Below are 17,049 nucleotides of genomic sequence, written 5' to 3' on the forward strand. Positions count from 1 at the left end.
AATTGCAGTAAGGAACGTGGTTCAAAGCAGGAGTTCAATATTGGTCAGACAAGCAGAAAAAGAAGGCACAGCACAAAAAAAATTCTTTACTTTCATTTGTTGCACTCTCTACTGCAGAATAACGCAAACCATTATGACAAAGCCAGTCTTTTTACCCTAACTTCACTTTGTTGGGCGTATTGGTGTATGTTCATAAATATTCAGGCGCATCAATAAAAAACTACTCTAAAACAGCAAACTGTGACAGGCGCTAAGTGCCGTGTCCTTCATTGTAGTGGTGTTATTTGCGCCTTTATATGAATAACCTGTATAACCTCCTCGCTTTATTGCGGTATACATGGCTACGCTGAGCGCCACACTCTCCTGTTTTGCTTTTTCTCAACCTTCTTCCCACCCTCATTATTCTTCCCTACCCGTTGCTATACTATACTATTCCACAATATGTTGGGCTTTGCCATCCTCTATGCAAACAGTTTTCTTCGGCACATTTAGCTGTCCAACAACAGGAAAGCGTACAATAAGCTTCACCCTCGTCCTTGCTCATTTTTATTCTCTAGACCCTCATACCACTCGTCGTCATCTTCAATACTCATTCGCAATTCCTGGTATGCTCAAATACCTGTGGAAAATTTAAACTTGAAGAAGTTAGTGCGAATTCATCTTGACTTCAGCAGCACACTGGGGGACGAGGACTAAGAAGAAAAAAACGCGGGCAGCATGGGTGCTGTGATGTGCACTATAGCTTTGCCTTAGTCCTCGTTCCCCAGGTCGCTGATAAAATCAAGACGTACATGTCTTGTGCTATGTCATGTGGTTCCTAAGCAACGCGCCCTGATGTCATAACTTGGCGAAGTTCTATGCGAACGGCTCTCCACCAACCGCCCGCTTAGTAGCTCTGCGGTTTAAAATGAACGATAAATAGGACATTTGTATTTGTCGTGACTATTCGTCCCGTGCAAGATGGGAAGACTTCGGCCAGCCTAATGGCGCATAGCTGTTTTTTGAGGCACGTGTCTGTCAGTGGTGGCGGCAGGCAATTTTAATTGTGGGTTTTGTGGTGTGTTTCACGGTGGGAATAGGTGCGGAACAGTCCCGTAAAACATAGACGAATTAGGCGCAAGGCGTTGCACATGCCTTGTATTGTGTTGGGTTGTCTGCCGGATAAATACGGCTGTTCACAGAGGGACACAGAAGGGAGTAAGTAAAAAACGCCACGCGTTGTATTTTTGCCTATTTGGGGAGTCTTCTGGTGATGGGCCAGTCATGTCACTAATAATAAGGATGATAGTAGTAATAATAGTAATAACTAAAATTATAACAGTAACAATATTACCAATAATTGTTGGGGTTATGATTATCAACCACAAATTGCGCATGAGAGACGCCGTAGTGAAGGGCTCCACAAGCTTTCAGCACTGGTAACGGGGGCAGTAGTAGTACTTTACGATTTCCGCGACGGTCACCATTTTTACACATGATTGCGAAACGACGAGACCGTTATCTCGCTCTCGGCTGCATTAGGTGATGAGGTATGGTACTCCGTAGATGACACATCTGGTGGAAAAGAGATCGGGCTCCAATCAAGAGTGTTTTTATTCTCAGCAAATATCGAGGGGGCAGGAGCTCAGACGTTGTCAACACGGAGACGGCGCAACAGACCCTTACAAGAAGAAATGTGTGGCAGGGGTTGTGAAAAGAATCCTTGGTTGAAGTTGGAGATGTCGAAGTCACTAACAATGCAAAATGGCAGAGTTATGGCGCATGCCAGAGCTATCGCTGTTAGCGAGGCCACCTACATAAAGACCGGGTGCAATAATTTTTGTACTTACCCAGCGCCAGCAGTCTCCTTTGCCCACAATTATTCGTCCCGCTTCTACCAATACGTTGCTTGAAGGCGGCCAATGAGAGCTGAAAAATTCAAACGTACAAGCCTAAGGTAGACATTTTCTTTTCCGAGATGCATCGTTATTTATTAAAAGCGAGAGAGTTGATCTTGACTGCCCAGAAATAAATAAATTGACTCATGTTCACTTGAATACTAAAGAAAACAAAGGTGCATATTTAAACCTCTGACATTCTTTTCTACATCTATCGGTTCGCGCGTACAGATGATTGGGTCATCATTTAAGCAAAATAACCTAACCTGTTCGCTGATTATATTGAAAGAAAATCACATACTTGTTACACAGTGGGAAAATAATGGGAATAATTAGGGTGAACAGTGTAAGCGCCTCAGACAGGCTGGCTGACGTTTTGATAGGAGGATCTATCTTTGTCAAAGGCCCCTTGTCATTTTTGGCGTGTTAGTTTTAGGAAGGCTAGTAGTGACGTCATCTCCTGGTGGTTGCGCGTGTTCCTGTTGGTAATCAGCGTCTGAAAAAATACTAATAAGCAGAGAAGTCCTCGATTCATTTCAAAAAGTTGTAATGATTCAAAACGGTCTCGGAAGATGGAAAAAATAAAAGTAGAAAAAAAGAAAAAAAGAACACACACCATGTAGGAATGGTGCGCTGCGATGTGGTAGCCGTTACACACACCAATAGCGGAAAGAGCATGTAACTTTGAAGCCGACAAACAATTTCCACATTCAGCCACCACAAAGGCTCGGACAATAGCAAACTACACGTCTTCCCATGCACTCATGATTGGAACGCGCAACAATAAAGCAGTTACACAAAGGTGGAGAAGACGGTGGCATACTTTTAAATGCCAAGATGTTAACATAAGGAACATCAGATGAGGTCTTGACTCTAAAAAGCACGTGTTGAATGAGGAAGGCTATTGGCAAAATTATGGGCTTAGTGTCCCGGTACGGTGGCCCTTTATGCAGAATCGCTTCAAGAATTTCGGGGCATGCTGGCTAAGAAAAAGAAGAATGAAAATGCAAAGGGAATGAGCGACAACAATAGAAACATCAAACAAAGAAAAGGAGAAAAAAGTAAAGCAAAAAAGGGGGGGGGGCGGAGAGGCAGGTGGGTCGTTTGGGTGAAGAGACGAAAAAGGAAATAAAAGGTGCACAGAACTTTCTGGGTTGGAAATGACTTTGGCGATGCGCGGTAGGAGTGCTTTTAGAAGCGGGAAAGAGTAACGGACCAAGTGGTTTAAAGGTTTTAGAAAAAAAACTTCGTAGTTTCTTATAGACAAATGGTGAGTTATAATTAAAATGTAAAAATTAAAATAGAACAGGAATAGTACGATATGTAGGCTAGGAGCAATTCCATGTAACACCGGCTATGTCTATTTGCAGGTTGAACGTATCTTCTCTGTGTTAGGATACGTTAGCATAATTTCTGTCTGATAGTGTTCATTTTAGGCCGGGAAGTACGTTAACGTATTACTCGTTTTCTATGCATATGCGCTGTAACCTTGTTGCCTAACTTTGGAAAATGCCCTCTTCACAGTGTCTCAGTCGGTGGATTGTATGATAAAAGTATTTTTGCTTGTCAAATGATTTCTATACATAGTCGTATTTAAAACGGCATTTTCAAGATATAGGGCCGCGTTCAGGAAGATGATGCGCTGAGCCAACGTATTGGAGCTGAACATTAGTGCTGTATCAAACGAGTTTAGGAATTAAGAGAACTTGTCTAGGTTTTCCCGTTCATGTGCCCATATTAAAACATGCCAGCTACAAAGAGAAGGTATGTGTGAGATTTTTTCTCACAAAGAGCAAGCAATTTAGTCTCCAAAGTTGCCATGAATATATTTGCGTAAATGGGAGTAAATGGAGTATCAATGCTTGGTCCCTGTATTTGAAGGTAGTCGTTTTTCTCGAATACAAAGTAGTTATGTGAGAGCACTATTTGCAGTGGTGTTAAATAGACTTCAGTAGAATGCTGTGTGTTCTGTCGGGATAAGGTAAGCTCAGCTTAAATTAGGCCTTGGGGGATAGGAATATTCGTATATAAAGCGAAAACATCTAGTGTGACGAGAATGGCGGGTTGCTAGAGTACCGTTTTCATCGATTTCCTCTAATCTTCTCCGTAATTAAGGTGTATCTTGCCCAAGTGACGGTATTGAATTTGAAATTACACCTAGAAAGTGGTTTAGGATTATGGAGAGATTGTCGGTTAGGGTGTTGTTGTTTCAAACTATAACGCACCCTGGTATCAGGCTTACAGTCGAAAAAGGACTGGGTTTTGATGAGAATGTGCATTCAGCTGTCGAAATGAAACTGCGTGCCTTTTAATAAATGCGAAGCATTTTTTGGTGAAATTCCGAGACTTCGAGCGTATCTATCTATCTATCTATCTATCTATCTATCTATCTATCTATCTATCTATCTATCTATCTATCTATCTATCTACCTATCTATCTATCTACTAGCCTCCTACAACTCCTAGCTCTCTTGGCCGTTTCGATAATGGTATGAATACCGAAATTGGTATGGCATAATATGAGTGTATGACGAGCGCAATTGATTAGTCATAACACAAAAATCAAGACATGTATGTTAAGAGTGCCATAATTTACATTTCATAGTCTTGCTGCTCTTCCGATAGTTTCGTTCACATGACATATTGAAAAACTGGTATGGTATGGCATGACTGCATGGCGAACATATGTGGCAGACTCAAACGTGGAAATCATGACATGCATGTCATGTAAGTCATGACTACATGGCATAGCCATAGCGGGCTCGCGGTCGTCTGAGTCGCCTTGTATGTACAAAGTTACGTGACGTGAATGAATGACGAAGGTATATGAGTGGTGCAAACTTGATAATCATAAGACGCGTGTCATTCAGGAACATGACTACATGCTACGCTCATAAAGTGCTTGCGGCCGTTTCGCTAGCTCCTTATATACCAAATTGGGTATCGCGTGACGTGAAGAGACAACGAAAGCAAATGGCATGTCCAAACACGATGTTGATGACATTGAAGTCATGTAGGGCGTAGTTTACGTCTTCCTCAGAACGTTGCGCTGATTTTAAAGTAACATATCAGCCTTCGCGTCTCTCATAATCATATGGTGGTTTTGGGACGTTAAACCCCACATATCATCATCATCAACATATCAGGCTTTGTTACTCATGTTTCGCCTATCATCGATTCCTACTGCACGTGGAATCTGGCAATTTTTATCTGTTTTTTGGCGGTGGGTATCTCGCACCTTCAGAGCTTGTAATGCCATGTTGTATGTTTCAAGGCACCTGGTCATGCGTTCCTCCTAATCTCTTTCCTCCCCACGTAAAGCTTCGGTCGAGATGGTGTCGCCATTCGCAATGGCTTGGCTCGTGAGCTTTCAAGCCGCCATGTGCACCGCCTTTTCTCCAGCAACCGGTGTTTGTGTGTGCGTGTGGGTTCCATTTAATGAAAAGGCATATTTATTCAGAATTTTCTTGTCGGTATTCGTAAAGGATTCGCTGCGCCTCTCATGATACGTGGCCGTTGAAATAGCTATCGCCAATTTCGAGTCACTAATTACTACTTCGGCTTCGCTGTTCGGCCGCTAATTTGTAATGAACGCGCGACGGTTCACCACCAAGTTGACAAGCACCGTTCATGAAGCACATCCTCGAAAATAAAGAAATCCAGTGGGTGCGTGCGAGCGAAATACTTTTCCAGAATTAGGACACCATCCCCGCTCCTGCTCGACTCCGTTCTTGCCATCCTTCTTGTAGGGGCGGAGCTGTATGTATCTACCTCTATATGATAACTTGCTTGATAGATGGCGTTGTGTGTATGCGTCCTTGGGAAGATTTAACAAAATGATTTTAGCGGTTTTCACAGCATATCCACGAATTGAATCCTGATGAGTGGGGTGAAGTATCAATCCGTGCGTCCGCCCGTTTGCTCATCCGTCCCTGCTTCAGTCCGTCCTTCCGTACTTCCGTGCTTCTGTCCGTCCATCGCGAGTCCACTCGTCTGTTTGTCCGTGCACGCTTCTGGCCATCCGTCTGTCCGTCGGCACGTGCGTGCTTCTGGGCATCTATCCGTTCGTCCATGCTTCTGTTTGTCTGTGCTTCCGTTCTTCCATGCAAGTTTTCGGCCATCCGTAAGGCCATCTGTCCGTATTTCTGTGAGTGCGTCTGTCTGTCCTACCTTTCGTCTGTCCTTGTGTCCGTCAGTGCGTTCATGCTTCCGTCCATTCGTCCGTGCCTCTGTCGGTCATCCGGGCGCACAAAAATATGGCCACACGGAAGGACAGATCGTTGTTTCGCCCCACACATCATCATTCACTCCGTGGATACGCTGTGATTTTTTTACTTTCTGGGCGTGGGCAAAATTTTGATAATGCTAAGCTTAGTAATTTATTATTCTGGTTAATATAATAACAATTGGCAGCCCACGGTTTCACTACAAGTGACCCTGGATTTGTTCTAATAGTGTTGTATCAATCTCACTGCCATCACTTTACTGCTGACGTAATCGCGTTAACCTGTTATTGTTTCACAAGCTAATTCGTAGTTCGGTACCATGCCTCTTACTACTGAGATGTATAATTTTTGAATCCTGCGTATGTTATTCTGGCGTAATAAATCGTCTCTTGTATCTGCCAACTTCTTGCAACACTCTACCTTTCGCAGAACAACACATCCACACTGTTTATTTTGTTCATTTTGATGTTTTATAATCCATAGTCATTGTTTTATTCTCAGCTTGACGCTTGCCTTGACAAAGTCTTGCAGGACGTACAGATCGAGGTTTGGCCTGAGCCGGCTGGCACAGAAAACTTTATGCTCCTGCCTGCCCTAGCTCGGCCCGGTGTTTTGAAATAGAGCTCGTACCAGCCCGGGCCTGAAAGGATTGGGCCTGGCCCGGCCCAGCCCACTTCAGCCAGTTATGTCTTGAAAATAAACGAGACACTGTGTTCTCTTCGATTATTGTGAAGATACAGGTCTCACACAAGATATATCCTAGTGAGTGTTTTATAACTGCTTTCAATGCCATGAGTTGCACTGGTATGCTCCGTTAACTATTGGTTAATTATGCACATAAAATTTTTTTGGAGTAATGGCAGGGTAATATAAAATATGTTTGTATTTACAGCTGGCTGCCTTTTCTGCGCAGCGGTAACAACACAATCCTATCTTAGCGGCGAAGCTCCTTGTGGTAGTGGCTCCTTGTAATAGTGTCTTTGTAGTAGTGGCATTCCGTTCTCATAGTAGTGGCAACCTCTTATCTATTCATTACATTGTCTGGTGGATGGCGGTACTTGTATATGTTGAATATCGAAAGTAAACAAAAGAGGATAGAAAGGCAGCTGCAAAGTTTTGGAACCATCTCAATTCTCTGAGTAATGAGATAAGCATTAAACATAGGTTTATACCTACTGCTCAAGGGGTCTGACTAAAAGGGGTTGAGGCATTGGAATATATAAAAACAATGATGAGAGAAAAACCTAAACACCAAGAAAACGCTGCATGCGCCATACCAGATGAGCATAGACCCATCAGCTGAGTGGCTCTACTGGGACGATGAGGGTGAGTAAAATGACAGAAAAAAGGGTTCGTAATAGCACATCAACAGGCCCTGATGGCATCCCGATGATGGTAGTAAAGAAACTTGAAGCAAACTCTAAATAACATTGAAAAGGCAGCGAGCAAAAGAATACTTGTGCTCTAGTAAAAAAAAAGACCTATATTATGATGTATTAATTGCGCTATTTCCTGCACAACTTCACAGCTTACTATATGTTAGATTGTCTGGTCATGGCGTGCAATTATGCGTAACAAAAATTCCAACTTTTTCTTAAATAACCAAGACGTTTTTCGCCAAGTGCATAGAGAAATTATGCATGTTTACAAGCCTGGTTAAACACCAAAGGCATACTTGTATCCTCAAACTGGCACCTCTTTGATGTTTCAGACACAATAAATTACTCATTTATTAGTTGTAAGGACGCCACTCTTTTCTTGGACGCCCTGCAGAGAGCTTCGAAAAATGAACAGATTTCAATTTGCATAATATTCACTATTTACTATCACCCAAATGCAATGATATGGCAGCTGACTTGCTGTTGTTTATAGGGCATGTACTGTTATTGGAAAACTCGCATGTTAGACACGCACATGGAATCGATGGTGTCTTCGCCGTGCCACTTTGTACAAATGACTGTGCAGCAAAGAGATGTTTATGACCAACTGCAATTTCAGCCGTACTGGTACACCTAGTTCATGAAGTGCTCTGCTCGAATACCAGTTTATACATTGGTTCTCTGACATTTGCTTTATCAAGTTCATTGTACAATTGTCGGATTGAATTTATGTATGTACATAGGACGTATATGTACTAAAGGCCATGTAAAAAGGACATCAAGCACTTCCGTGGCTCTCTAGTGAAATAATGGGCTTGAACGCAGCGTATCCAGGTGCTTCTATTTTATTTTTTCAGTTCCAAGGACTAACATGGCTCAGTGGTAGGGCGCTAATAGACCCGGGCGTCTTTGGTGCTTTTTATTCACGGATTATTTTTTGTTCAATACTGCTAACGGACAGCAATGGTTGCAGCGCTGGCAGCGGCGGTGGACAACTACTACGCCACGCCTGACCCGTATTCTGATCTCGTAACGATCGCTCTAAAAACCGAGAAAACTTGCATCAATTGGCGTGCCTGTGATAAGCGTCACTCCACAGTTAAAGTGCACCAACAACAGCTCCGGAGATATTCACGAATCACGAATCGCATTGACGAGCTTACAGAGCATGCAGGCGGAAAAAGGCATGGCGGGCTTCCAAGCGCATCAGCATATTTGAATGTATTTTTTTTTCTCGACACAAGCGCGCACGTCATATACACACTGTACAACGTTAGCAGTGTACCGTTTCTGTTGCAGCAGTACCAGCTGGCAAACCTTTCCTTACGATATGCAAGAGCGTCTTTCACTCAATGTAATGGTCGTAACTGATATTACAAGTTTCTTGAATTTACGGGCGGCATACCGATGAAGCGAAATACTAGACGTCTTGTTTTTTCCGTTTTCAGACAGTCTAAATTAGCTGAAGCCCTCAACTACGGTATCTTACGTAACCTGGGCCACTTCGGAATGTTATCCTCCACAGAACAACAAAAACAAACAGCGTAGTCACAGGGTTTGTTCGAGAAAGGTGTTCCATATTTAAAAACTACAGGAAGGAAGCACTTACGTTCTACCTGCACCATTTTCTTTACTATGGCAGAAGGCATCTTCAGATGTGTGGAAGTATTATTTACAGCAGTAATTAGAGAAATTAAAACAATATTCTTTGTAACCTACTGGAATAGCCAGTGGAATTGTTTGAGGAATTAAAGTTTTTTTTCCGAATACTCTCTGTCAACATAGAAATTTTGAAAAAGCGGCCACTTGTAATCACCATCCAGCAACGAAACCTGCAAAACTAGGCTCGCAGAACCGCAACAGCCACAACAAGTAGCGCAACTACCGTTGACTTCGAAAGCGCTCTAAATGAAAGTTCACTTATATATATCGTGTAAATATGTATTTGTTTCAACTCAGTATAAATTTGCCAGAAATATTGTCTGTACACATCTGAAGGTGCCTCCTATCTAATGGCACGCATATGCCTCCTTTCTGTAATGTTTAGGCAATATTTGACACGTTTTTTTGGAACACGTTGTACATTAGAGCTGTCTTAATACGGGTCTGCCTCAGGCCCGCGCCTAATCCAAGTTGAAAGCTCATGCCCCGGAACCCATCCCAGCCGGAATTCAACAATGGCTTCCTTACTCGGCTGGGCGCGATCTTTAGGACCATCCCAGGCCCGTGCAGTGCTCTAGTGCAGATTTTACCATTTTCCGTCTCTCAGGAAGCCTTCCGCATGGTTGTGTATCTTCCACAATAGTTTTTATTTTCATTTTAATATACTTGTTTTTTACTTCAGTTTTTTCCCCTCTTGCGATGATTTCGTTTTGCCTGCGCATTTTCGCTTTTTGTTATCTTTTTCTAATGACTCTCTGTATTGTGCTGATATTTTTATTGTTTTATGCTTGCGTCTACCAACTCAAATACCTTATCACTGTTCTTGGACGCACTAAATGCTGTTGATTTATTTTTGGTAATATTATCAATAGTATTAATAATAAACAGTGTGTTTTAAGTGATGCCAAAGCAAAGTAGTACAGTTTCTTAAGAAAGGTGTATTCAGGAATAAAGAACAGCGATGAGAAGCGAGCTTCACATGATACACCAAGCTGTTCTTCTGTAGTGATTTTGGCATTTTCCTGGGGCTAAAAACTTTCATCTGCCACCCTTATTGAAACGTTCCGTATGTATCGTGTCCGCACATACGAAATTATTGGACTGCGGAGTACCATATGATGCGGAAAGCTCCGCAGGTGAGGGAAGCTGCAATAATTTTCGGAAATGAAACGACCAATCAAATACGGTGCAAAGCAATATAATGTGTAGATTGAATGGACGTCTACATATTTTGTATATGCAATGGTGTGTACAAATCACCATATCTCTTAAAGATGCATAATGATGGAATGAATCATCGGTATCTTTCGAAAAGTCGTGATGCGAAAGCAAAATTATCTTCAAATAAATTATGTTAAGGAGCTAGTGAACTAACATGCTAGTGACATAAGTGTTGGTTACATTTCAACAAACTAATGCAGTGTTCTTTGCAATACACAAAAAAGTTAAAGTTAATAATTACAATAGAAAGCATAATTTTGCACAAGAAAGCAGCGCTGCTGAAATGAATATTCTTTTTTTATGCTCCAGCTGAGAATAGCCACATTGCAGCGTTGATGGTACGCGAATGAAGTGACTTTGCACCGTCATTTCACGAGCTACACCTAAGCCACAATATTATGGCACAAAACATAATGCAACAACACAACAGCAATTTTCGAACGAAATCTTCAGGCCTAAATAATAGGCATAGCATAGTGAAAGTGTGGTGCTGTGTTTATCTATTGAACGTCTCGTGGAGATCAGCAAAATTCTGTTTGAGGCTCCGGCACCTTTGGGGATATGGGAGATTACTTCTATGCACCTCGACGTGTCTTTCATACGCACCCGAAAATGTAAATGACTGAAATAATAGATGTCAGACACGCATCTAAGCACGTGAGTTCACATGAACAAGAAATATAACACAGAATAAAACTGAAAAAGAACGGCACACGATTCTTTATGTTATGCACATGTTAATCTTCGAAGAAACAAATGCACAAATGAGTTCTGCCAGATGCTAGAAAACAGCATGCTTATCACAGCGAAAATAACTGAGTTGTTGTTACTACTTCCAACGGTAGATAGAATCCAGTAAAATATCATTGTAAAATCAGGAAATAATGGTTCCCACACAATAAACTTTAGGAACTGCCAGTAAAAGCCCTCTATGTATATTTAACAGTGCGCACATATGTATTTGCTGCCTTTAAACTATACAGCTTGTGTGCAATATTGGCATCTTCAACAGTTTTTTACGTGAAACTATGTAACATATGACGAATAAAAATCAGGATGAAACCAAGCAGGATCGCATACCTGCCATCACAAATTTGTGCAATCACTGATATAGCCCACCTGCACTGTAATAGGGGAGCAAGAATAACAGAAATTACCTGCCAATAGAAGAGTTTTGTGCATGTGCTATCTGTAAGTGCTTACACCTTAGTGCATACAGCGTGCTCATCGCATTTAATACCGATATAGAAAATAACTGCTCTATTAGGAATGTAGAAGGGGCGGTAAAACTGAACGCCTCTATAAAAAAACACCTGTCGCGACATCACCTTTTTAACTGAGAAAATTGACTAAGACGCTAAATTATCACTATGCAAGAGAAAAACTTCAAGAGAAAATTCAATTTTAATATCATAATTTTTAATATAGCTACCTTGATTATAACCGAAAAGTCGGGCTCAACATGGCTAATGTTAGTTGTAAGGCCTATGTTCACTGCACTAACAAACTACACCACAAAAAGCACAGCGTTCGAGCAAAACACCACAAAAATTATACCTCTTTGTTAATATCTACAATGCCTTTGTAATGGTATTTTTACTTCTATTTTCCATCTTTCAACTAGGTAACTGGTGTGAAACAATTTAGCTTAAAATGCACTCTGCCTTCATAATTGTTTGGTTGAGTCTGAATGAAAAAAGAGGTAAAGCTTGCACTAAACTAGGCTGCACAAGCCTAGAAAGAGCGAAAGTCGACGACTCTTAAGACTACTTTGACTGTTTCTGGTTAATTCGTAGGCCTAAGAGTGGAAATAAGAACCTAATTCAATTGCTCCAAACAATGAAATGCTTTCCAAATTGCCCGTAAATAAAAGTGTGTTCACGTTTTTGTTGCTTTTTGCCTGGGCGATTCTACACGAGACATCCAAACCACAGTGCCTGGCTACCATCGCAAATATGTAGCTTAAAAATAGTGCTAATTTACTTCATTGAAACAGTGAATCACTAGAGTGTTTTGGAGAGACATCTATTTTGGTCACGTGAGTGCCTTCAGAACATCGCAGAATGTGTGGATTTTGTTGGTAAGAAAATGTGAAAAGTAGCACAATTTCTTGGCATACCAAAATTGGTTTACATACTAGGTAAAGGCGCCTGTGTAGAGTATCTGAAGCTGAATAATATTAGTGCCATAATTTCGACACATAGGCTTTAAAGAATTCAGCCAAACTCTTTATTGTTTGCATTTTGCATGGCAATACTGCACATTGTATGATTTTTTGAGCAATAAATACTTCCTTCACAGAAGGTATAATTTGCGAAAAAATGTTCTTATGTCCAAGTCACATATCACACTCCATCAACATTTTATTCATAATGAGATGAAATTCGTACTATGTGGTCAACCAATTGAAAATTACTTCATGCGTAAGTTGAAAGCAAATGTACAGTTCTTGTTATATGGCAGGTTTTATTATTACAATTTTGGTTTCAATTAGGAAAATACTTTTTGAAGTTTCCCACTGACGGCCATAGGAAATTTCGAGACAGAAGCCGCCGTATACCAAATGAGAAAACAGCCATCAATGGGCAAACTTCAAAATTATTTTCTTCCTTAAAAGAAACAGTGTAATGACATAACTTGTCATATAAAGAGAACTGCGTTATTGCTTTTGATGTGGCAAAAAATTCTGACTAATGTTACCAAGCCTCAAAAACTATACACAAACACCTTTACTTAATACCTAGACCAAATTTGGTGAAGAAGACGCAGTAATTTAAATATTTTTTTCACAAACACCCAGACGACATCCTGGGAAGTACAAAAGGCAACCAGGAGACCTGAAATTTTGTTATTTTTGATATATTTTAGCAATTCTCAGTTTTCAATGCAGTAATTTAGTGCAGTTTCTTTTCAAGTCCATTTAGGATGGTCATTAAAATTGATAGCATCTTTTGTGCGGAATGACCTCACTAATATTATTTATTGTTCCAATCCTCAAACTATCAACATTTTGACACTTCCATTCTTACATACAATGGCTGCATACGAAAATAAAACACAAAGCACGTCTTACAAGGTTCAGATGGTTAGATATTTTCATACTGCATAAAATCATTACCGTTAAGAGCAGAAAACCAACCTTCATTTTGACTATTCTAGAAAAGAAGCCATGTAGCAGTAAAAAAAAGCAAAAACTTTTCATTTGATCGTGTGCGGTGATAGACAGGAAGCACTTATCACAAAATTGATGAGCCTTTAATCCTACTGAATGGAGTTCAATGAACTGTTCAGTCCAACATATCAGAATATTTGCTATAGCAAAGCCATGCATCATTGATTCATGCACTACATGAGACAATAGAAATGTTGAGCAGGTGAGAGCATGGACTATCGTCTGTGCTTGTTTGCGTGCTTCTACACTTGAACACGTTTTGTTTGTTTTTTGTTCTAAGGTACAGCAGAACTTAGCAGTTATGTTCTTTACTTCCCCACTATGACGTCATTTCCTGCTGGTCCCAGCAAAGCTCGCACAGGATTCAGTGTATTGTAGAACCAAGCCATATTATATGCCACGAAGTGTACTCTAAGCCAACGGAGCAACCGAAAAAGCAAGCGGTCACTTTGTCTTTGCACACCAGTTGACTTGGCTCGACTGATTAGCTGCAGAGCGGTGCAAATGACATGCATAGCACATTTGGTTGCCGCGAGAAAAAATGTAGCTTTCACAGTCAGAACGAAAAGATGATATGTGGGATGTAAATGCTCCCTCACACATTTTCGCACTTACGTAAATAAGACCATTTCCAGCCGCTTTCGTGTTTGTGTGGATTCAGCATCATAATTTATCAGGTTTTCCAGCTAGGGGTCACGATTGCAGTCCAATTCCTTATGCTGGTAGTGTTGCACTCAGTTCTGCGATACCTACAACTGTTCGTGGCAAAATATTCACAAACGTTGACTGGACTTCTGTGGATTACGCTTTTAGCTCTGTGGGTTTATTCATTACGAGAACATTGATGAGTGCACACAAATGCTTGTACCAGTGATCAAGCATGAAGTTCATAAAGCAGGGGTAATATATTTCAGCTATTGGTTTTAGGTGTACTTTCACTTTCGTTAGGCATTTGATTGGCGGGCGAGCCATTCAATCCATTTAAAGCATATGACATTGCAGAGCTCGGAGTTTTCGAGAAGCTTTTCTTTTGCTAGGGCATGAGCACAAGGCAATTTCACACATTTCTTTTCAGGAAGATTGAGGTAAATTTAGGCTTATTTTTTGTTAGTTTTGCAGCTTTTATACTCCTGCTATTCCTGACTGTCATGTTTATTATTCACAGCCCATTCAAAAATGTATCAGTGGGTACGCCTGTACAGCTCATCCATAGTTACAATTAATGAAACAATGCCCTGCTCAAGCACACTCAGACTAATATGCAAACTGGACAAATGGTCGAAAAATCTCTTAGTAAAACCAAGCAATTTACATCTCACATCGTGCATGTCATTGCAAGATGGAAAGTTTACAGATGCAATACAAGGGCGGAACAGACATAAATTTTGGCTGGCAGAATGAGTGGTGCAGTCTTTCTTTGTGTAAGCACATGATGTGCAAAATCTGGTTCACTACAAACCAGCGTAAGAAGAAAAACTACAACACAGAATTTAGTAGCCTCAGATATAAGAACATTACCACCTCGTTAACTCAAACTCGCATATCTCGAAAAATCAAAATGAGCTAAGCCGATTTTTTTTGGCATGGAACATTTTTCTAAACCTCCTGTGTATATTTTAGCCTTTATCTCGAAGTATTTTTAGAATGCACTGTGAGGTAGTTGTGAAGAATTTGAATGGCTAGCGAGCCAAGCAACTCCATTCATTCAAAAGATATGACACTGCAGGGCTCAGAATTTTCGAGAAGCTCTTGTGTTGCTAAAGTATGAACACAAGACCATTTCGCACATGTATTTTGAGTAAGCATTGAATAAAATTCAGCCTAAATATTTTTTCACCTCTCCATCTTTTTTACTCCAAAATTTCCTGAACCTCTTGTTTATTTGTCACAGCCCATTTAAAAATGTGTCTGCAGGTTGCCACTGTACAGCTAATATAACGTTACAATAACATAAACTACAAGGGTGCAATGCCTTGCTCGAGGACAATGAGGCTCTAATTTCCAAACCGGACAAAGGGCAAGAAAATCTCCAAGTGAAGTCAAGCAATTGTCATCTCACAATTTGGCTGTCATTGCAATATGGAAAATTTTGAGGTGCATTACAAGGGCCGAATAGAAATAAAATTTGGCTTACAGAATCAGTGGCGCAGTCGAAGTTTGTGTAAGCACATGATGTGCAAAATCTGGTTGACTCCGAACCATCATAAGAAGAAAAACTTCAACACTCAATACAGTACCTCAGATCTCATACCATATTATGTAGAAAGGAATTTTTGCAAACAAGAACACATAGTAATACCTCGTTAACTCAAATTCGCATATCTCGAAAAGTCAACTAGTCGAAAATTTTTGCCAGTGAAGATTTTCCCATGCGTCTTATATAAATTTTTGCAGTTATATAGAAGTATTTTGGGGCAGAGTGTGGGTAACTTTAAAGCTCGACTGGGAGTGGAATGAAAATTATCCGCTGGACCATTTCACAAAATTCGTGCGACTACCATGCCTGAAACCGTAGTATTTGTTTTCTTATTTAGCCACAACTATCACTACGTCGATGATAACCACAAACGCACTATGCACAAAGTCTCAGCCGAGCTACATATCAACTTTGCCAACAGCCCTGCGGCACGTCATGTGACCCATGCGCTGAGCAGAGATGCCACCTACGGTGGCTTTCCTTGTCTCATTCCATTTGTGTAGTGCAAATAATTTGCCCTGAGGTGTGATTTACGCTCATCTACGTAAACTACACAATATGAAAGCATGGCCTCAAAGCAGTGCGAGTAGCTAACACTAGAAAACAAGCTTGTTCCAAATAAAAACGTAAAAAATAAAGGCCGACCGAAATCGAGCATCGCGAAAGAATTCGGCATCGCTTTGCTTATGCTTTCATCAGTGCTGACAAAGAAGCAGAAAGTGCTAGATGGATTCCTGCAGAGCTTCTCCAGCCAATGAAAGCGGGTTCGAGGGTCGAAGCTTCCAGATATTGAAGCGACATTGATGGTGTGTCTGCAAAACGCCAGGGCAGCCAAAGTTGTCGTCGCCACAGCAATAATGATAGAGAAGGCAGACACCCTTGCAAATGGCCTTGAAACTGGGCTCATTGGCTTCAGTTGTAGTAGCGGCTGGTTTGACTGCTTCAAAAAAGGAAAAGTGTGGTGTGCAAGTCAGTGCACGGCGACAGCGGCACTATCAACGCACCCACTGCAGACAATTGGTGAAGCCATTTGCTTGAAGAGTTGCGGGAGAGTTTTGCTGAAAACAACATTTTCAACCTTGACGATGCGGCACTTTTTTAAATGTTACCAAGGCACACATTCCCACCGAAGGTTGGAGCATGCTCGGGAATGAAACAATGGATGAACAGGGTCACTGTCCTTTTCGAGGCAAATGCCACAGATGAGGAGAAGTTGCCAGTTTTCCAGAAGCAGAGATGGCAGCGACAGATGACTTCACAGACTGTGAGGAACTTTGTCTAGAGGTTATCAAGCAAATAGGTAATGGTGGCGCCG

The 17,049-nt window shown here is 41.1% G+C and overlaps 1 protein-coding gene across 9 annotated transcripts in view; it reads right to left on the reverse strand.

Annotated features, from left to right (window-relative positions):
- Nucleotides 1–17,049, reverse strand: part of LOC142767569 (uncharacterized) — a 128,866-nt gene that overhangs the window by 42,433 nt on the left and 69,384 nt on the right. For all 9 annotated transcript variants that reach the window (XR_012884998.1, XR_012884997.1, XM_075869528.1 and 6 more), the window contains one exon: nucleotides 1,830–1,908. Coding sequence is in view for 7 of the 9 variants with exons in the window: in XM_075869528.1 (XP_075725643.1) it covers nucleotides 1,830–1,908 (79 nt within the window). In the remaining 2 variants the exon portion in view is untranslated. The remainder of the gene's footprint in view (nucleotides 1–1,829; nucleotides 1,909–17,049) is intronic.

The sequence above is a fragment of the Rhipicephalus microplus genome, chromosome 7 (genome assembly GCF_043290135.1).
Source record: "Rhipicephalus microplus isolate Deutch F79 chromosome 7, USDA_Rmic, whole genome shotgun sequence".
In the NCBI taxonomy this organism is placed as follows: Eukaryota; Metazoa; Arthropoda; class Arachnida; order Ixodida; family Ixodidae; genus Rhipicephalus; species Rhipicephalus microplus.